Source organism: Cloeon dipterum, chromosome 1 (genome assembly GCF_949628265.1).
Source record: "Cloeon dipterum chromosome 1, ieCloDipt1.1, whole genome shotgun sequence".
Lineage (NCBI taxonomy): Eukaryota > Metazoa > Arthropoda > Insecta > Ephemeroptera > Baetidae > Cloeon > Cloeon dipterum.
In genome coordinates this window covers 37,637,868-37,660,550 of record NC_088786.1, presented here as the reverse complement: position 1 = coordinate 37,660,550, position 22,683 = coordinate 37,637,868, and the positions used below count along the sequence as shown (strand labels likewise).

At 39.3% G+C, this 22,683-nt stretch overlaps 1 protein-coding gene and 1 long non-coding RNA gene across 2 annotated transcripts; both read left to right on the top strand.

Moving 5' to 3' along the window:
• The first annotated feature begins 16,545 nt into the window (after positions 1-16,545).
• On the top strand, positions 16,546-18,296 carry LOC135948354 (uncharacterized). The gene is made up of 8 exons (XM_065497578.1): positions 16,546-16,754; positions 16,809-17,019; positions 17,074-17,138; positions 17,191-17,224; positions 17,285-17,346; positions 17,402-17,513; positions 17,936-18,168; positions 18,221-18,296. Exons 1-8 carry the CDS (start codon positions 16,713-16,715, stop codon positions 18,245-18,247), a joined length of 786 nt encoding a protein of 261 aa, XP_065353650.1. The 5' UTR covers positions 16,546-16,712; the 3' UTR covers positions 18,248-18,296.
• A 679-nt stretch (positions 18,297-18,975) lies between these two features.
• LOC135947470 (uncharacterized) lies at positions 18,976-22,260 on the top strand. The gene is made up of 5 exons (XR_010575630.1): positions 18,976-19,355; positions 19,469-19,587; positions 19,644-19,824; positions 19,883-19,995; positions 21,375-22,260. It is a non-coding gene; the product is annotated as an uncharacterized LOC135947470 (long non-coding RNA).
• Positions 22,261-22,683: the final 423 nt, after the last annotated feature.

Below are 22,683 nucleotides of genomic sequence, written 5' to 3'. Positions count from 1 at the left end.
AAAATATGGTGGGTGCAGCGGCGCAGGGATGGATATTTTTATAGTTATTTAAATTTAAATGCATTTTTGAATACTATTTTGAAATTTAGGAAAGACTCAAACGATGTCCCATGACAATTGCAAACCTTGGAGAAAACTTCCAAATGAAAGATTGTTTCCAGGAGCAGTTATGTGCATTAAGGACTCCTGTCGACCGGTCAACATTTCGTCGGCAGAGACCCGGTTTCGGCGTCGAAAACCCATTAATTTCGGCCAGGGAAGTACTATTTTAACATGTAGCTTTGAGAAAAGAATCGGCCCGCTCGGGATCAATTTGAGCCGCGCTGCCCGCACTGCGTTTTCAGGCTCAAATTGAGCCTGAAACTTCAATCGGCTCAAATTGAGCCGGAAAGTTGGGCCTCGCTCGCGCTGCATCGCTGCGCGCTTACTTTTTAGGCTCAATTTGAGAAAATTTTTTCTTTGTGTGGGATCAAGCCGTACTTGGTCCTAAACGATAGCCAGATAAATTTGCCAAATCGCCACGGCACCGAATTTTGATTTTTATTGTTTTCAATCGCGAGATACGTGGCGGTCGGAAGTTGTCAAAATAAAGGCGGTTTTCTTTTACCGCCCAGGCCAAACCTTGTGAACGATTTGAGAAAAAATATCACAAAATTATCTTTATCCTTAGACGAGGTGGCTAGGCGGCATGTCCGACTAAAATACTCCTACTTGCGAAAAATATTTTGATATTTCGAAAATTTCGCCTAAAATTACACGCCGCGTTTCGAAAAATGTTCAGATTTTGAAAAACTGCACACGGGCAAACCGGCACTAATGAGGCGCATCGTCTGGTGTAGAAAACACCGTCCGTCGGCCCACGGGGCCCCGGCCGGGCCCAGAAAACCAAACTTTTGAAATGTCACAGACCATTTTTCGACCTTTAAAAATTCCTAGCTCAGCTCCTGAAGGTCGCACGGGCAAACAGGTAAGCGGTTTACTCCGGGGGTGCCTGCCGGGCCCCAATGGGCCTTTCTGCAAAACTCTTTCGGCCCCCGGATAACTTTTGGAAGCGGAAAGATTGGCTCGGCGCTGTTCCACAAATGTCCACGCGCACCGTACTATTAGCATTGTACCGAATAACAAATTAAGCAACTTGAAAATTAATTAAAACACGCAGTTTAGTTATCTTCTTTAAACAAGGTAACTTCTAAAATGATTGCACAAGCACAGTGACAGTAAAAACTCATGCAAATGTGCTCCAGCGTGGTGGCTTTTATTTGTAGAAAAACACGCCTCAAAATTATTAGCAGGCACGGTTTTTAAATTTTAACTAGTTAGAAATAAAGGAAAGGAACTCCACTGCAAGTTTTTAAAATTATTCTTACCATTTTGGTTGCTGTGCGGCGGGAGAGAGAACACACAGATACAGCGAGCTGGTCGAGGACAAGAAGACGACTGCGAGGCTGCTTTGCTTTTAGGGGAGAATCCAGCGGCCTCTTTTCAGTGCGAGTGTTTATGCTGCCAGTGCCAGGTGGTAAATCTGGCGGCGGCCTCAAACGCTCTCGAAATGAATTGTGCGATCGTCGGTCCCTCCTATTTCTCTGCACTACTGTGTCTCTTCGTGCATTCCACAGTATTTTTTTTGTGATTTCCCAAGAGAAACAACAAAGACCCTTCACACAATGCGCCTGACCCCTCGCATTGTCAGCCAAGCCGCGTCTCCGCAGCAGCGCGGGCGGCATAAAAGGTGGCCCGAATTCTCTCCCAATATATATTTAGTCGCAGACGGGAAAGAAATCTTTTAGGCGATGCTGTACGGCTTCCAGGTGGCAGGGATTTTTTCCGTTTTAACCAGGCTAAAAACCCCAATATATTTTACCCAAGGCTCCAATATTTTCAGCATCGTAAATAAAAGAAATGCGGAAAAATGGCATAACTGTTTTTAAGCCGTTTTTACGCTTAAAAAGATTTTTTGCGTTGCAAAATTGACAAGCACCTGGGGTATGGGGATCATATAAATTCTTTTCTGAACCGTGTGTAGATATGGTGTCTGGTAGAATAAGGCGGGAGACTTACAAACGTTTGAAATTAAACGAATATACAATTAGCACAATTAATTAATGTTTTTACTCATATCAGGCCGATGGAAATGTAACAAAATGCGCGGGAATGAAATTATTAGGTTGGCGCACGCCTCTTTTTTGACGCTTCCGATTGGCCGTTGGACTGTCTCTCCTGATTGGTTTCCACTTTTTTTTACTTTTAACCGGCGGGAATAAACACAGAACCTAGGTCCTGGTGGGAATTTCGACTGCGCAGAAGGTTTTAATTTGGGTCACGCATGCGCAGTAGTGAGTTTCAGCCTTCATGTGAAATGAAGAAGTGATCTAAACGTACTGCGCATGCTTAAGATAAGCACAAGTTTATTGCGCAGCTTCAAAATGGGCGTATATTGAAACAACAATTTAATCACATTTATCATGAAAATACCTCAAGAAAAATTAATAGTTTTGTTGTTATTTCTATTTATTAACAGCTAATTAGCCCGGTAAATGGCGAATCGACCGTTAGATGGAACGTCAGGCTAATGGAATTGTAACAAAATACGCGGGAGTGAAATTATTGGGTCCGCACGCCCCTTTTTCGACGCTTCTGATTGGCCGCTGGACTGTCTTCTGATTGGCCTCGATTATTTCGACGCCAATAATCGACTTCTGACCGGTGGGAACCAAAACAGATCGCAACCCAGGCCCAGACCAGAATTCCGACTGCGCAGAAGGTTTTTATTTTGTTCAAGCATGCGCAGTAATGAGTTTTAGTCTCCCCGTGAGATCAATAAGCGATTTGAACATACTGCGCATGCTTAAGATATGCGCAAGTTACAGCTTCAAAATGGGCGTGTATCCAATCAAATATACAAATTCCTAGCCCAGCGGGGTCCGGGTTAGAATCTGTGTTGGTTCTTGCCTGTGAGAAGTTAAGATGGAGTCGAAATAATGGAGGCCAATCAGGACACAGTCCAGTGCGTGGCCAATCAGAAGCGTCGAAAAAGAGGCGTACTGACCTTATAATATCATTGCGGTGTATTCTATTACATTTCATCATCCTAACGTGCCATCTAACGGTTGATTCGCCAATTAACGGGCTAATCAGCTGTTCGTAAAGAAATTACAACAAAATTATTCATTTTGTTGAAGCTTGAAGCTATTTTCATGATAAATTAATGAATTAAATGGATACTCTCAAGGTGCTCTAATTAATTTTCTATAGCGGTTTGAATAAACGCCCATTTTGAAGCTGCGCAGTAAACTTGTGCGCATCTTAAGCATGCGCAGTATGATCAGATCGTTTCCTAATCTCACAGGGAGATTAAAACTCATTACTGCGCATTCGTGACCTTGATTAGAACCTTCTGCGCAGTCGAAATTCCCATCGGGACCGAGTAGCGATCTGTGTTGGTTCCCGCCGGTCAGAAGTGAATATGGTGTCGAAATAATGGAGGCCAATCAGGAGTCAATCCAGCGGCCAATCAGAAGCGTCAAAAAGGGGCGTGCCGACCTAATAATTTCCTTCCCGCGTATTTTGTTACATATCCATTAGCCTCATGTGCCATCTAACGGCGCCGGAAAAACAGGCTTAAGCGGCCCCGGTGGGATCGATCTCAGGGTGGGTAACCCATAGAAAGGTCAGATGGTAGAGCTTGGCGTGACATTTCGATCAAGACTTCACGAGTTGAAATCCCTCAACCCGTTGAATTTTAACATCAATCAATTTCAACTTTTCCAAAATTCACACATTCAAAAATTCGTAATAATTCAAAAAACGTCCCAATGTTCCAAAACCGGAAACGATGGGACGTCCCCATCCCCATCTAACCATCTTTGCGCCTCCCAGCACCGATTTCTATAATTGAAATGCCAGAAATTGGTTCCTGAAGACACCCGTGACGCGTAACGCCCTACCCGTTATGCGTAACGCCCTACCCGTCACGCGTCGTAACGCCCTACCCGTTACGCGTAACGCCCCACCCGTCATGCGTAACGCCCCACCCGTTACGCGTAACGCCCCACCCGTCACGCGTAACGCCCCACCCGTTACGCGTAACGCCCCACCCGTTACGCGTAACGCCCCACCCGTCACGCGTAACGCCCCACCCGTTACGCGTAACGCCCTACCCGTTACGCGTCGTAACGCCCTACCCGTTACGCGTAACGCCCTACCCGTTACGCGTAACATCCTACCCATCACGCGTAACGCCCTACCCGTGACGCGTAACGCCCTACCCGTGACGCGTCTGGATGTTACGCGTAACAGAAAAGCGTAACGCAATGGAATTTAATAATTAATAAATTTCAATATTTAAAATTAAAATAAATAATCTACCTTTCTGAGAGTGGTGTGTTCCAGTCTGCAGAGGACGTTCTTGGCCTTTTCAGCGTCCCTGGCGGCAGCACCGGTGAGGAAGACAGTCAGAGACGGAGCCTTGGGCTTCTTGCTGATGTTGATAATTTCCTTCAGCCTGGGCACACCAAGAGCGTCACGTTATTTGACGACACACCGAGAGACTGCGCCGCCAGTGGAACATAAGGAGTACAGTTTTGAGCAAAAGTTGAGTTGCAAGACCGACTGTGGAGGCTATAGCAGCTATTTCGCGTCTCTTTTGTAGCTTCTTTTTGTTCATTATATAATATCATAAAACGTGTCAATAACCGCACAAAACTGGTAATAAATACTAGGATTATTTCAATTATATAGTTAATCCAAGTAACAATCTTTATCTCGAATCAAAATAATTAATATGTATATGTGGAGGACTTCGTAAAACAAGTGAGATATAAAGAAAGTATTTTTATTAAACATTTATGATACACACAGAGCTCTTTAGAAAAACTAAAAAGTGAAGGAAACCAAATTAGCAGGTGATTATGAAGATATATTACGGACAAAATAGCGCTTTTCAATTCTTTGAAAGCGACGGAAGATTTTTTGCGTTCTTGGTAGGTTTTCCGTCGCATCTCAACCATCCTACATTTCTTGAGATTCCGCAAGATTTCGTGTCCGTTAATCCGAGCAATAACGGTGGCGTTGTCGCTGAAGTCGATTATTTTGGGTAATTCAATGTCGAGATCTTCCAGGAGCGGCGCAGACAGAATGCTTGAAAATGCGACTCGACCATGGGAATTTCTGCAATGATTTAAATTAATAACGGGCATAACAACGAACAATTTTAAGCTGAGAGCTAATAAAAATTAAATGCCCTTGGATATTATAAAATCTAACCACGGCAGATTGAATTATATATAATTCCTTTGTTAGGTAAATTTATGCATTAATCCTGCTCATCTCGAAAAGAGGCAAAAGATATAATCATTGTCACTAACCAATTTGTTTCTTGACCATTGTCTACAAGAAATTCTAAACCATGTGGCAAACAAAATAATGTAAAAGTTGAAGTGAATATAGCCCCTTATATGAATATATATATTTTTGCTTACTCGTTTAAATGGCACCATCTGAATTTTTTCAGTCGGCGCATCGCTTCAACAGGTGCGTCGTTTCCAGTCAAATTGCAAAGACATAATTGCAACGACTCCAGGTTTGGGCATGTGCTGAAGATTTCGTAAAAAGTCATGTTCTCCTTGGCGCTGATGCCTTCAAGAGCCAGTTTTTGAAGAGTCAGCCCATTTCTCTTCATGAAACACCTTACAGCGTGCGCCGATCTCCACAAACAAGAAAGCTCGGCGAATTTCACCTCCGGGAAATGCGGAAACTCGTCCAATGTTTCAATCTCTTTCGTTGGAGTGCACTCAAGCTGAAACGATATTTGATTTATTTTAGAAAGTTATAATATTAATAGCAGGAAAGCAATTTTCACCTGAATCTCCGTAAGTTTAGTAAATCCTCGCAATAAACTTATTTGGGCAACTTTCATTGGAGCCAGAAAAATTCTCATATATTGCGTAGTATCTGCACAATCAGGGCCATCTTCTGGCATTGAAGATTTCAAAGACAGTACCACTTGCCTTTCCTCTAAATAACGTGACGCATCAATATCGATGTACACAAACTTGTCACAGAAGGTGTCGCGTGATGGTTCGATGTCTATGAAAACTTGTTCCACGTCGATGCTCTCTAATTTTTCGCATTGGTGCGTCAAGTCATGAAATCCTGATAGGTGCACGCAAACTTGATATTCAATATTGAGCGTTTTTAAGTGCTTGAGCTTGGCAATGGAGGCCAGTTCTCTTTCCTCCAGTGAATATTTCTGGTCGCCGCCTGGGCTGTCGATATTTAACTCCACCAGATTGGGTGTGTTCGAGCCCAAACACCTGATGAACTGAAAATATTTCATTCAATCAAATTAGTAGAGTGAAAAATTGCAAACATAAAAAACATTCACCTCTTGAAAGCGAGAATTTGATATGGTTGACGATTCGCAACGCATTCTTGTTAAAACGGCGGTGTCAAATTTTATATACTTCCGAGAGTTGATCAGGCAAGGCAGAGTTGCCCAAAGCTTGTCCATGTGATTGCCGTTGCCGTCGCAATGTCGATGGTGGTTCTCGACCTCATGCCACATTTCATTAACTCGCTCGTCTCTGACAACCCCTAAAAATTAAAACGAAATTTAGGTTCAATTCCTATAATAATTAAATATTGTCAAGTGTTTTATCAAACATATTTACTGTCTGAATAATTAGTAAGGTATAGATTTATAGAGCTGTAAGTAGTAACAAAATTAACTTGCCAATAATTTGTTTAGCATAGTCCTTGTCATAAGTATCGATGTTTTCCAAAACGGTTTTATAGGCCATGTCCAACAGGCTGCGTGTCGTCTGTAATTTGATAGTAAAACTGTCCAGATCAAAAATTTTCTGATATTTGTCCAAAACTTTTCAATGCTGGCTACAACCAAATCCTAATATTCTATTCTACAAATAACTTATGTGCAGGTTTTGTTCACATCAAACCTCCGAAAGTTATCCCGAGACCTACATTTTTTTGCAAATGGGCCCAAATTAAGGGCTGTGCGACCAAACAATTTCCTTTTTTCATAGGTAAAAAACACAAAAAAAAATCTCAAATTTTACTTCAAATCCGGCCAATCGACGCCTCTTGGTGCCAAATACGAAGTGTCCGGCAGTCAAAAATACCCTCAGACTGCTGGCGGGACGCATTAATTAGCCGATTTTTCCCAATAAAAGTCCGCCAAGCATGGCGTGTATTCGCACTTATTCCGATCGTCCAGAACGTCTGTAGATTCAGCAATGAGAAAAATGTTTATCTGGATGGATATTAATATTAGAGTGTAAAGTCAAGTCAAATCCGTGCCCTTTAAAATTTTAATTATTTATTCCCAAAGCCAATAAGTAAAATATATATTCAAGTGTCACAGCCCAAAAAGTAAAAGAGGAGGCAACCCCCTTAATTCTCACACACACTAAGCCAGGGGATTGTCACGCCTGAGCGCCTGAGGCAGGAGAGCCACCTTCAGACTCCTCCCTCCAGCAGCGACAGAGGGGTAAAGGGTATAAAAGTGCGGCCGACCGACGCACTACTCGGGGTAGATGCAAGCTGCCACTTCCCAGAGATATAGAGACTGTCATAAATATGCCACCTAATGAGCATTATTGTTGCTACAAGCAGTTAAAATAAAGATGGAGTAAAAGGAGCGCACAAGGGCTGTGTCTCTCTTACAAATAATCCCTCTAATCCTATTTTACCCCAGGGAGCCTTGGGTAAAATAGTGGGTTTCATTGGCTTTTAGCCTGGTTTTAAAACTGAACAAACCCGTTCGGGTTTAATCCGGGTGGGGAAAATTCGGAACCTTGTCTCTATGGCTTTATCTCCGTGCCAGTTCTAAAAAACAGCGTTCTTACCATTTTTGTTGCTTGTACAGAGCGTGAGAGAACAGAAACACACGTAGCGAGCGATCGGAGGTTGAAACACGACTGTTGGGTTTAGGGGAGAGACTTGGGGTCTCTGTGCAGTATACGCATGACGAACGATATACATAGTTGCCAGGTGTCGCAAACGAATGGTGAAATCGGTGAAATCTTCCCTCTTTTTCTCAGCGACGCGCTCGCACCCTATTTATCCTCCAACGCTGTTTTTCTTCTTGCCTTCAAGCGTATTTTTCGTGATTTCACAATAACGCTTGGCAGCGAACAACAAAAGACCCTATTCACACAATGCGACTGCCTGATCCCTCGCTGAGCCGCATCGCATCGCTCCCTCCAGCAGCGCGGATAAAGTGGCTCGTATTTTTTTGTTTGCTTCACGAATTTTCCCATCCATAAACAATCTGTCTCCGTCTTAAAACCACCTGTCAACCTTGGATCCAACTATATATTTATGGTTTATTTACAATAAGAGAAAATGATGGGATTAGGGCCCGAGGTGTGGCTCAAAAACCAAATTTTTGAAGTTTCACGTGACTTGTTTTTCTCGTTTTATTTTTTTCATTTTTTTATTAATTCTCCTTTGGACAGGAGGCTGTTTGCGACTCGATACGACGGTACTCTGCTGCATTCTCGGCGGTAGCAGCCTAGCAGCGCTGCCCTCTCTTTGGAGCACTTCTCACTTTTTGGCCATTTTCAGGAAAGTCTTTGGCAAAAGGAACGGGACATCTTGCTTGGCGCGATCTTAACCCCAACATGTAGCCCTGAAGAAGCCGGAGCCGCTTAGCATCCAGGGTTAACGTTTTACGTTCCTCCTAGGTGACACTTTTCTATCTCTAAAATTGGGGCTTTACTACTTTTTCTTACGCTGGTTGTGCATAAATATCCCTTTAAAAAAACCTTGACCGTCGCAAAAAGTGCTAGTAAAAATTCGATGATATTTCTATGGAGAAAAGAGGAATTTAAAATACCACTTCTAACTTCTAAAATTTCCACGGTGTACCATAATTAATAGGAATTGAGGATGCTTTATTAAATTTTTCCCGGCGACAGCATTTTGAGAGAGCATTTAAATTTGAATGATCGTGATTTTTTTATTTAAATAATGATTTTACATAAAAAGCCTAACCGACCAATTTTTGTTGCCCCGAAATCTAATTTTCCGAAATTTTACTGGTTACGCCCTCTTTTTTAGGATGGCTTGGATTTTATGCAAGCGGAAACTTAAAATAAGTAACTATATATTTTACCCGACTCGATTTCCATTTCCATGTTCTTCGGTTCCATCTCTGACGACATTGTGAGTCTCGCAAACTTGGGTTATACGTATAAGGAGAATGTCTTTTCAAAGCGTGTGCTGGCTGTGAACTGACTGAAGGCAGAAGGAGCTCTAAATAAACTTATTTGTATCGCCGAGAATGAATATGGAACGCAAGAACTTTGACCGCATATTTGTTTGTACATATTGGAAAGCAAACAAGTCGGCCTAATGCTTTGTTGATCAAACAAAATCAGAGGGGAGTGATACTTTACACTTTTTCTTTATTCAAAATTATAAAATTATAATTTTATAATATTTTCCTGTAAAAATATACTAACAAAAATTTAATGAATAGCTTGGAGAATTTTCCTGGTCTTGGGCATGGTTATAAAGTGGGTTTTTTGTAGATATAGTACTTTCTCCCACATTTTTGGTGCTCGTGAAAATGTTAAAAAAACATTCCCTCCCCATATAGGGTATTTGTTCATTATATAACCATAAATAAGGTGCAAGAAACCGCACAAATAAGCTGCATGGTAAATACGGCAAACAAACAGTAAATTGCAAGTATAGGAGTCTCCCCGGAGATACCCAGCCCTGAAAAGCGTACTAAATAAGGGAAATCAGCTTTGCCAATCAATTATTTATTAATTAAAATCATTTATTTTAAGCAAAATTTTGTTTAATAAAAAAAAACTTAAATTTGATGCACTTTAAAAATAATAAAGACCGTCTATTTGAATCCCTCAGGGACGGGAATCTCGTAATCCCTTTGGTCCCCTCTCTACTTTGACTGCGCATATTTAATGTTTGTATTTTTTGCTCGTTTTATCCCTGTCCGAGGACCGGAGGACGGGAAGGGCGCGCACTGCACTGGCACGAATGCTGAATTCCGTGTGCCAATAACACCGCGAACGGATTGAATGGGCGCACCAGGCCGCACAGGGACGCAGCCCACTCAAGGGCCACTTGCCTCCGCACCGAGGACTGCATTGAAACGCTGGACATTCGTCCCGTGAAGCCAAATCACGCATGCTGGAAAGGTGCAAACCAGCCCGTTGAGCAATTCGAGCATTTCGAGTCACTAAACTAACCACTTTTTGCCATCTCTGACATTGGGAAGCCAGTATTAGATCTCCCAACTTCTCAAATACCTCCCACTGCTTTCACACTCCTGAGAAAGCCGCTGAACAATGCGAGCCAACGGGCTGGTTAAAATTTCTGATAGTGCAAATTAAGCGCACAAAGTGTTTCGTCATACGTTCCCTGCTTATTTTGTCACAGCGGGGTCCAGATGTGCGATTAAATTAGTTCGCACCGCGCAGATCCAAGATTGTGTCTGAAGGTGGGAAACAAAAAGCTCTCTTTGGATTTCCGTACGAGTGTCAAGAGTTTGTTTAAACGATCCAAAAGACTCAATTAATGCAAATTGTGTCACAATATTGAGCAAAGCTTGCTTCTTTTCCCGAATTTTCACGTGACCGTGTTTTCGCGCCATACTCCACCCGACGCCATATCTGCGCGTCCCCACTGTTTGCGTATATGTTTTTGAGGATAAATTTGTCATAGGGTAAAGCTGCAGTGAAAACAATTTTATTATAGTTTAATTAATATCAGTGGGACTTAAATCATTCGACAAAAAATTTTGAACAGGACAAATAGCGATTTTTAAATTAAGTAACAATTCAGGAGCAGAGAGAATCTGAGAAAAGACATCGCAGCAACTATAAAACTCCACAGCCTAAAAGCTGATATTATTTTGTATAACAAAAATAATCTCTCGACTAAGAATAGAAGCCGCTGTATCACTCAGAGCTATATTATTCCCGTTTTTCAAAAATTTAAATGCGAAAGCTTCTCAAGCTTCTCAAGCTCCTCAATTCCCTTTATGACAATTTTCAATTATTATCAAAATTGTATTAGAAAAAAACCAAATATTAGGAATGATTAATCACGAACTTTAAAAAATAATGCGTATATTTCAATTCTTTTTAACCGAAAAATAAATGTTTTAACTTTTTACTTTATTAAATTAATAAAAATTTCTCAACAGTATTTAACATTTATTGAATTTGAAAAAACAATCATCAAAATCAAGCAACATTTTTACAGTAACAATTTTTTAATCGCTGGTGTACGGACTCCTTTAATATAAATATCTTCTCAAATGGAACCTTCAAGATGTAGCCGCCGTAACACTCCGTCAAAATCATCGTTTTACCTTTAAAATTAAAGAATCTATTATTATAATATGCCTTTCTCTGGGACTGTAAAATTTAATTGTTCATTAAATTGACTGTTAAATTAATTTTGGATAAAAAGAAAATTATGGCCGTATTTTGTACCTACTTTAGAGATATTTCAAACTTCTTCAAATCCTTCACTAATTTGTTCAGGCACGCGTCTTTTTGGTGCTGAGCTTTTGGTGAGTGTGATTTGATGTTTTCGAAACACGAATCACACTCATCTAACAGCTCGTCGGAATAAATTTCAGCGTCCTTGTTGCGTGCCGCGTTTGGTGCGCCGCGTTCGCTTCTTTTCTCTCTCATCTCGCGCTTCTCGCCTGTTGTCTAATTTTCTGGGCGTTTCTATAGAACAATATAAAAACAATTGTACTTTTGAATTTTGAAAGTTATTTTTAAAAAAAAAATTGCAGATATTCGAAAGGGAGTCTGTGTTTGGCCTCATTTAAAATTCACAATATGCGATTGTAGCGTAAAAACGCCGATATTCAGAAAGCTGAATAAATTTCTAGTTCTTTCCTCATAGGCGTAATTTTTAAAAAATTAATTATTTTTTGTCTGAAAATTTCAACTGGCCGTTTGAAAACCTTTAAAATTATTTTGAGAAAAATTAAAATAGCCAAAATCAATTTAATTTATTAGATAATCATCTCAGAAATTATGGCCTAAAACTGATGGGACTCTTTCAGCTGTTTTTTAAGTTTATATTCTATAAAATGCCTAGAAATGCCATCAGAAATATGAGTAAAAATATTACCCGCTAACTCGATGTCCATGTTGCTGATCAGGTCCATTATTTCTGACTACAGAGGAAGACTTTGGTTGGAAATTAAGAGTTGCGTCTCTTGCAAACGAGGGCTCACTCTTAACTGAAGGAGAAGGAACTTCGCTTAACTTCTTGTGTGTATCGCGAAGAAAGTACTTTGACCGCTTATTTGTTTGTATTAGAAGGCAAACATGCAACGATGTTTTTTTTTGTTGAATAAATAAAATCAGAGGGGAGGGATATTTTACACTTTTCTGCATTCAAAATTACAACAATTGTATTTTTCGTAGAAATACCAGCGGGGGCCAGATTCTAGCGACGCGCAGATATGGCGTCCGGTGGAGTTTGGTGCGAAAAAAACGGTGTCACGTGCGAAAATGCATGAAAAGAACCAAGTTTTGGTCAATATTGTGACAATTTTATGGACGATTTAATTATGTTGTTTCAACATTTATTTGTCTTGGATATTACTTTATTTTATTAATTTATTGAAACTATAATTTATATTAGGAAGAGCTTAGATTTTAAGGCGATAAAATCTGAATGGGTTTTCAGCACGCCTAGAAAAAACTTGCAATTGAAAAAAATATATTTACCTGTGTTGGATAGGATATTAGTGGATCTTCTGACTTATTTATCTGTGAAAGCAATGATCGTATGACTTTAGAATTTTGTTTACACACACACAGGACTAACAATCAGTGGGGTTTGATCTATTTAGGATTTTCCAATTTTTAGCTGTGGCCTCAAAAGAATAAAAGAAAAAATTCTAGAAATTTTACGCGTAGCTCACAAATCTGAAATTACATATTTTTAGGGTGTTATGTGCTGCTGCTTACAGAGAAAATTATTTAAATATGTGAACTGTATATTTAACACCATTAATTTCATGAATAATCTCCTTTTTAAACATCATTAATGCTGCGAATATTTGCTTATTTATTTAGCGCCTGCGGAAGATGCGGTTAGACTATCCGCGCAGCATTTCGAGCGGGCGGAATGCCTCACTCAGTCAGACTTTTATTTATTTTTCTTTGATCGTCTCCTTCATTCAACTCACCCTCTATTCGAGCACAACTTTCGCTCCAATTTCCCGTCATTTTTCCAGGAACGGAAACATATTTTTTAAAAAGTTTGCAGGGGAAGTGCGAGCGCCAGTAGATGTTAATTTCGAACAGAAAGCTCTCTGCGTGTTGTATTTCTATGCATCAAATAATTTGCCTAATTTGTTTTTAATTTTTTATGTTAACAAAGATTTTTAAATTAAAAAAAAAAATTAAAAAAAACTGGTCGTGTATTTAGTTTAATATTTTTAAAGACCAACTGAAGCCACATTTTCGTATATGTTCCTATCGATCCCTGAGGTGGGATAAATATTTATTTATTAATATAAAATTGTTTTTTGACGTGCGCGCAAAGACGCAAACCAAAACGTACGTTGCGTTGGCGCACAAAAACGTTTGAATCTTTGTATCACTACTGCGCACGCGTCCTTCCACTGACGTCACCGTCATGTTTCGTGCTTGACATTGGCAGCTGAGATTATAGCTGTAACGTCACAGGGGCAACGCATGCGCAGTTTAACGACCAGAAGATTCTCTGCTTGGCGCTCGTCACAAAGCAATGTTCGATCAAAATAATAATTTCCCCGTTTATTTCCACCCTCAGGCATCGATTGGAATATAAAGAAAATATAGTTTCAGTCGGTCTTTAAATTAATATAAATTCAGCAGTTGCAGAAACCCTTAGTGTTTGAAGCCGCCAACAGATGGCGCCACCGTAGACTTTCGATGTTAAGGCACTTCCGCTGCGATTTCAGACTCAATCTAGCTACTGTGCATTCTTCAATTAATTTGCTAATTTTTGACGTGCTGAAAACCAAAATCGGTTCAGCCAATCGCCGTAGAATCGTGAAAAACTATTTTTTGAAATAAAAAAAAACTTTTCCAACGTTTCTACAGCGAATAGCTGAACCGATTTTGGTTTTTAGCACGTCAAAAATTAGAAAATTAATTAAAAAAAGCAAAAAAGCTAGATTGAGTTTGAAATCGCTGCGAAAATGCCTTAAAACTGCTTTGAACAAAATTTTTAAGAAAGTCTGTGGTTGCGCCATCTGTTGGCGGCTTCGAACACTAAGGGTTTATGCAACTGGTCAATTATAATAATTAGTATTCACCAGTTCCAATAATCGACAGCCTACGCTTTTCTGTATAGATCATAAGTCAAGTTGAAAGTTTCAAGACGAGATTTAATAGTACATGGGAGATAATTTTTTAATTAAAAAAAAAATGATTTTTACAATTATTAAAGTTTTAAAAATGGTTTGAACACTTCTTGTTCTCTTATTTAATTTTAAAATTAACTATCGACAAATACACTCTCAATTTTTATTCCTTTTAATAAAAATATTTTTTTCTATTCAAATAAAAATGCCATTAAAAGAGTCATTTGGTTTTTGAACAGCTGCATGTATAAACAAAAATCTTGCGCAATAATTGCTGAAAATTTGTGCCTCGCAGCTCCTGCTGGTGTGCGGATGTGACGTCCATTAGCAGCAGCAGAAAAATAAAAAGGTGAAAAATATTATTGCGACAGCAGGACCATTCGTCATTAAATTGGTGATGGTGTTCTGAACTGGTCTGAACGCAAACGACGGCGAAAAATGACAAATGCAGTGTGGATTTTAATTTATATGAGCTTACTGGTGAGTAAATTTACTGTTTTTTTTTAATTAGAACTGACGGGATAATTTTTTTAGAGCTTTTGTGCATCTGCTGGCTCTTCAAAGAGAGAAAAATTCCTACAACTGCTCAAAACACTTCAGGATTTAGGGGAAAAAATTAAATTTGCCGACTCTGAAGATGTAATTATTGCTTCTTCCACGACGACGAAAGCATCAAATTTGCCTGCACGACCCACGGCGCCTCCCGGAGTTAATTTCAACAAAGCCGTCAGAGTTTCTGGAAAAGGTTTGCGAAAAAAAACAACAATAAAATCAATAAATTGTCTAAATTTCCCAGATGCTGAGAGGAACAGAACTTACTGCAATGAGGCTGTTTGCCCTGAAATTACTTGCAAGCTATCGGTAAATTATAAAATTTTGAATAAATTCAAAAAATTATTCGATCATTTTTCAGGATATAATTTTTTTGGGGTCCCTCAGGAAATCTTGTAATTTTTAATTTAAAACTGCGACCTCTTTTTAATTATTTGAAACAATTTAGTTCCAACTCCGCATATCTACCGGCTATCCAATAGCACCAAAATGTACATCTCTACTAAAAAGGTTTGGAATTGACCAGTTGCATAAACCCTTAGTGTTTGAAGCCGCCGACAGATGGCGCAACCACAGGCTTTCTTAAAAAAATTTGTTTTAAGCGGTTTTAAGGCATTTCCTTTGTGATTTCAGACTCAATCTAGCTATTTTGCTTTTTTTTAAATTAATTTGCTAATTTTTTGACGTGCTAAAAACCAAAATCGGTTCAGCAATTCGCCGTAGAAACGTTGGAAAAGATTTTTGTATATCAAAAAATAGTTTTTCACGATTCTACGGCGATTGGCTGAACCGATTTTGGTTTTCAGCACGTCAAAAAATAGCAAATTAATTGAATAATGCACAGTAGCTAGATTGAGTCTGAAATCGCAGCGGAAGTGCCTTAAAAGCGAAAGTCTACGGTGGCGCCATCTGTTGGCGGCTTCGAACACTTAGGGTTTATGCAACTGGTGAATTAATTAATTTTAATTTTCCTTTCAATAAAAATCCCAAATTGCACAGTTCGGCTACAATCAATCGTTCGAAAGTTGCTGCTTGTACAATTCAACCCTGACCTCTTTCACCTCCGATGAAGTGACGGCGTGCTTCCAAAGCTTGATGAAAATAGAAAAAAGTACCGTGTTTTTATTCTGCTTTGTTATAATCGCAAATACATTCCAATATTAATTAATTTTATACGTAGAAAAAGGGAATATTCCCACGATCTTCTGGACGAGTGGAATCTACGCCAAGGAGTGTGACTCGTACGTTTGGTGCCCGGAGAAAGAATTGTTCGGCCCGCAATTAAAGTGGAGACACGGCTTTCCGAATCGGGATTTCGGAGACTGCGTTGCAATTCACACCGGCGTCGGAAAACAAGAGGAAAATAATGGACTCTTTAATTTTAATTGCACCACGGAAATCAACTTCATGTGCAAGGTAATTTTAAGGATTTATTATAATTTTTTTTAATTTAATAAACTGTCGAATTTTTTAGGGTTCAGCCGAAGTTGTAGGAAATTAAGAAGAAAATTTGATATTTTTTAAATAAATGTTTGTCGGAAATTTGACCAAATTTAGTATTCCTTCTTATAGCACCCTAAATTGCTTCCGTCTTTTTAAAAAGGGTTTTTTAGATACTGAGAAATAAAGCTGAAAATTTGTGCTGCGCGCAGCTCTTGGTGTGTGCGGATGTGACGTTCGTTAGCAACAGGAAATAATATAGCACATCCACATCAGTTGCAACATTCGTCATTCAATTGGTGATGATGATCTGAACTGGTCTGAACGAAAACGACGCCGAAAAATGACAAATACAGTGTGGATTTTAATGTCTATGAGCTTGCTGGTGAGTAAATTTACTGCTTTTTTAAAATTACAACTGACGGGATAATTTTTTTAGAGCTTTTTTGCATCTGCTGGCTCTTCAAAGAGAGAAAAATTCCTACAGCTGCTCAAAACACTTCAGGATTTGGGCGAAAAAATTAAATTCGCCGACTCTGAAGATATAATAATTGCTTCTTTTTCCACGACGGCGAAAACTTCTAATTTGCCTACACGACCCACGCCTCCCAGGGTTAATTTCAACAAAGCAGTTAAATATTCTGGAAAAGGTTTCCGCGGAACAGAAACAAAATTAAAATCATTAAATTGTTCAATTTTCCCAGATGCTGAACGGAACAGAACCTACTGCAACGAGGCTCTTTGCCCTGAAATCACTTGCAAGCTATCGGTAAACTTTAATTTTGGATTAAATTCAAATGATTAAAATTCATTTTTGTCAGGATATAATTGCACTCGGGTCCTTAAGGAAATCTTGTAATTTTTTATTTAAAACTCTCATCTTTTATATTTTTAAACATTCAAACAACTATTCAGTTCCAAATCCGCAAATCTACCGCTTATCCAACAGCACCAAAATGTACATCTCTACTAAAAAGGTTTAGAATTAATTTTAATTTTATTTTCCTTCCAATATTAAATATTGAATTCCAGCATGGCTACTATCGATCCTTCGAAAGTTGCTGCAAATACAATTCAACCCTGTTCTCTTTTACCACGGATGAAGTGTGGTCGAGCTTCCAAGTCTTGTTGAAAATGGAAAAAAGTACCAATTCTATTCAGCGTGTTTTTGACGAAGTTTCTGAGCTCACCAATCGATTCTCGAGGGTCGAATTACGTAAAGTGGAAATTTTCTCGGACAATAAAGTGCAGCGCGACGTGCGAACTTTTTTCCCGCCAAAACAAAATGAATGTGAGAACTGCGCATGCGTCAGAGCTGACTGGATCTGACAAATAACTCTTTCGTAGAGGCAGTCCCTCTGGAAGTGCTCAAACCAGCTCTGACGCATGCGCACCTCTCGCATTCAAACTTTTTGGCGGGAAAAAAATTCGCACGTCGGGCTGCACCTTTTTGGTCGGAAAAATGATCCACTCAACCTATTTCGACCCTCAAGAATCGTTTGGCAAGCTCAGAAACTTCGTCAAAAACGGTCTTTAATCATTCCAATATTAATTTATTTTATATAGAAAAGGGGAATCTTCCCACGATTTTCTGGACGAGTGCAATGTACGCCCAGGAGTGTGACTCGTACGTTTGGTGCCCAGAAAAAGAATTGGTCGGCCCGCAATTAAAGTGGAGACAGGGCTTTCCGAATCGGGATTTCGGAGACTGCGTTGCCATTCAAACCGGCGTCGGCAAACAAGAGGAAAACGGACTTTTCAACTTTAATTGCACCACGGAAATCAACTTCATGTGCTTGGTAATTTGTGATAATTTTTATTTATTTTTGATTAATTTGTTTATTTTTTCAGGGATCAGCCGAAGTTGTTGGAAATTAAGATGAAAATTTGTATTTTTTAAATAAATACTGTCGGCGGTTTGACGGAATTTAGTAGTCCTTCTTCGCACCGTAAAATATTGGGCTAAAAATTCCAAAAATTGCCCGGGTGCTCAAATTTTGCTGTTTTTTTTTCAAATTTGACGTCAGCAAGGTTGCCGATTTCATCACGGTTAAAAAATCATGTTAAAATTTTCAAAATAATCTTGCATTCGCCATTACAAAAAATTTGAAAATTCAAAATAGGGAAAATAATATAAAAAATTGGCGCCCTTTTTGAGAAAATTTAAGTCAAACATAAAATTTTTGTGTTTTTTGCACCCTGAAAAAAGGTTCACTATGCCCTAAAATTATACAAGCGCCTTTGGTGATTTTTTGGATTTTTTTCGAGTTAAGAAAAGCATATCAGCTGCCCACCCCACATAGTAAGTACGCGAATTTCGGCGCTAACCCGGTCAATCGACGCCTTTCTTTGCGAAACGAAGGAAAATAAAGTCACAATAACCCTAGGTGAAGTTGAAAACAAAAAAATAAGAAGAAAAGGGGACATTTCGTGTTGTGTTTGGAGATTTTGCTGGCTTTCGCGCTGTTTGCTGGAGAAAATGCGTGGTAGGTGCCAGCCGTGACGTTACAGCCAATCATAGCGGGCCCCGCAGCCGGCCATGACGAGTGCGGAGAAGCGTGCAGATACGGAGCTGAATAGAACTTGAGTGAGGTACTTGGCAAGCGAACGGCAAGCCAAGTTCCTTAGCTCTCTTCCGCACACCGTCAATGGGTACTTGGTGGGCGTCAAACAATAACAAGAATTAGAAAGAAATCACAGCAAGGGTACTCAAAGGTCTTCTCCTGAGGTTAGTTTCCATTTTAAGACGAGTTTTGAGAGGTAGGTAGGTACTAAACAAAAATGACTAAACTTCTGCTCGAGCCGTCCGGCCGTTTATTGTTAACCATCTGACAGAAATATGAACTTTTAGATAACTGCAGTCATCTCAACGCTGGGATTATGTAATACCGTGCTGGAAATGGATGGCGGCTACTCACAGCTAACCTGCTACAAAAGGCGCGCTCCTGTCCTGCAACACACATTACGCCGTGATGAGCGGAAGTATGTAAGTAATTGTCGACAATTTATTTAGGTTCAGACCTTGAATAAATATTAAATATGATACATAAGCCCACCTGTGATTATGGTTCTCAGATCTTAATGTCTTCTTCTCCTCAGGACGTCGGTCGGCTGCATCCGAGTTAGCCCTGCCTGAGCAGTGAGCACTCACTGCGAAAATAAAAAAAATCAGGTGATCGGTCTGATCGATTATTCCCGGGAAAGGATGTCACGCACAGGTAAGGGCAGACGCAGTAGTTGTTCCCTCCTCCTCTAATATGCTAGTTTCTTCCAGGTCCTGCGGTGCCCTGGGCTCGGCCTCTCTCCGTCCTCTGCGAAGGTGGGCTCGTTGCTGGAAGAATCCCCAGCGACAGATAGAAGAGTGAGTGTGAGAAGCTCATTCAGCTACCTCATTGTCAGTTATTGGCCGTACCTGAGATCTACGGGGGTTCTCCCTTGGTTCTTGGAGAGCTCTGGTATTCCTCTCTCGTAGAGTAACAGTCAAGAAGCGGCTAATCGAGTGGTCCTCTCTAGGTGGTGACGAACCCAGAGGCGCGCGTCGGCGGCCCTTTCACTCACATCACTGGTGGAGGTGGATGGAGGGTGGATCCAGCTCCGAAGCGACCTTCCCCTAGCTCCTAGCTCAGGTGATTTATTGATCTAAGAGGTCCCTTCCTTAATTAAGGTGGCGGGGGCAATATTTGACGTCAATAACAAGCAACCTTCTTACTCGAGCGGATTTCTTAAATTATCTTTTGAGAGTAAGGAAAGCACAATATCCACAGATCCTTTTCACCGCTGCGGAGAAGCATTTTTATCTTGTCCAAGGGCCAATTTGTCCAGCACCTCTCAATTTACGATAAAGGCACAATATCTGTCATGCATTTCACTCTGATTGACCTGCAGGTCGGATTGAACGGATTTTTATATTATTGTCATTATCACTGGCTGATGTGATATCTCTACTGAATCTACTCTCGCAGTATACTGCGCAAAACTCTAAATATTAAAGGACACATGCATGTTGGAAATTTTTATTTTTCAAATGGAGCTGAAAATTCTGGAATTTTTCTGAATTTCATATAAAGAGAGTAATTAAGGCATTTTTCCGCCATTTTGGATGAAGAGGTCCTTTAAAGGATCGATTGAGACGCCATTTTTAAATTCTTAATTGGCTTGATAATTGTCCGTAAAACAAAATGGAGGGTTCAGAATAAAATTACAACCCAAAAATCGACACACCCTGAAAAAAATGGTGTCTGAAAATCATGGCCGCTCCCTTTATCTAGAAATTTTGATCCGATTAAAAAAATTCCAACGGCATTCTGATTTTCCAATCGTTTAGCTTCAAATAGAAAATTAAAAAAAAATTGGTTGACATGTCCTTTAAACTACAGAGATATTATTTTTATTAGTTAAGTGCCATTAAAGTGGAATGATACTGGGCAACAATTGAAAATTATTTAAATTGTTGGATGTCTTAAACAATTGACCGATAAACAATTTGTTCATCAATTTGCAATTATAAAAAAGGACCTTCCTACAGTAAAAATTTAAATTTTGCCAATTTTCTCCAAAATTTACAGTGCTTGAACATATTTTCTTGGCACATTCTGATTCCTCTCGTCGAGATCTGTCCAACGGTGTATGCCACTTATTGGGGAAACTCTTGGTTTTGAAATAAAATCGGATTTCAAGTATGGAGACAGCCATTACCATTTGAAAGGCACGGTAATTTTCCAGACAATTTTCTCAAAAAATTACAGAGCTTCTTAGGTCAATTTAGGCTTTAACTGAATCCTAAAGGATGAGTTTATACATTGGCAAAGAGCATTTTCCAGGCTTTTCCAGTATCATTCCTCCAATTTAGAGATTTTATTTAGCGCTGGATGGGCGAGGAAGCTTAATTAATTCTCTAATTTTGTTATTATAAATTCAGAACATGCAACAAAAATTAATTAATGACTCTAATACATTGATTCTATTTTCTCATCCATTCCTTGAGTAAAAATTGTGCTCTTTCCAGCTGTTGACACTGGACGGCCTCAAAGGTATCGGCCGGATTGGCTCTACTCGTCCTCCTTGATGGCCTTTTTGAGAGACACCGCAACTAGAGGGCCACCCTGGAGTCCATTTGACGTAGAAATTTACGGCGAATCTAACAAAAATTGTTTTTTGATCCTACAAACAATAGGAGCGGAGTTATACATTTAAAAAAAATTAAAATTGTCATGTGACATTACAAGACTTTGGTTTTAGGGGCCCAGTGGGAGCCCTTTGGGTTGGAGGCCCTCGCCAGTCGATGCCCCTTGGCGAGACACGTCCACCCATGTGAGGTTTTCCATTTTTTGAATTACTGCAATATTTGGAAAGTAAAATTTTTATGAAAATTGTTTCACAATGTGACCCAGATTTTTCCCGGATATAAAATGCCAAATTAAACACAAAATTATTGAGATAGGATAGTTAAAGTTGTATTATGTCCTCTTAATTTGCTCAGAAAATATTTTCCTGGTTTCGCGACCTTGGTAAAAATTTGATTTTAAATAAATTGTCTCTGCTGAATAATTCAACTCTTAATTCAAGGTTTGGCTGAAAAAAATCTGTTTGAATTTTCAAAAAATCTGGAAACCGTATTACACAAAATTCTGAAAATCCTATAAAGCTTAAATGTTTCCCATACACCTGGAAGAAACAAAAAAATTTTTGGTTTTTAAGTGTCTGAGAAATAATAAAAAACTCGGTTCTGTTCTTTAAAACCCTGAAAAATGTGATTTTTGTTAAAAAGGTTCAATTTTAGTGTTGATTTCAAGCGACTGTTGGCCAAAACTTGATTGAAAATAATTTATTTTGATTTTTCTGGGCCATGGGTTGAGGACTGAGAGACTGAGACCAACCCCGTGCTCCGAAAGAATGGACATTTAGAGTCTTGGTGTCGTTTCTAATTTTTTTTTCGCTAGGAGACACAATTTTGGACTCTAATTTACCAATTTCTTGCACAGATAATGCATGAAAATAGTTTTTTCCATTTTTCCCACGTGAAAATCGAAAATTTGCTGCCAGACTGGTCAATATTTCCTCCTAAAATTTTTAATTTCTGCCTCACTTTCCCCTAAAATTTCTCAAGTCAATGTGAAGAGATTAATTAGAAAATTATTGATAACGGAGGTGCCCTGGAAAAAATTGCAGTGAATGACATTTACATACGGAATTAAGAAGTTTTTCCTCGCATTCTAAAATATTGAGCCAAAATTAAAAATATGCCTACTTCACAGATGCTAAAAGTTTGCGATTTTTCAGATAATAATAAATTTTACCTGGAATCAACAAGTTGC

Bases quoted from the DNA above. Each gene is read 5' to 3' on its own strand.
- LOC135948354 (XM_065497578.1), top strand. From the start codon at position 16,713: ATGACAAATACAGTGTGGATTTTAATGTCTATGAGCTTGCTG. The intron at 17,020-17,073 runs GTTTCCGCGGAA...CAATTTTCCCAG, and splicing joins AGTTAAATATTCTGGAAAAG to ATGCTGAACGGAACAGAACC. The intron at 17,139-17,190 runs GTAAACTTTAAT...CATTTTTGTCAG, and splicing joins AAATCACTTGCAAGCTATCG to GATATAATTGCACTCGGGTC.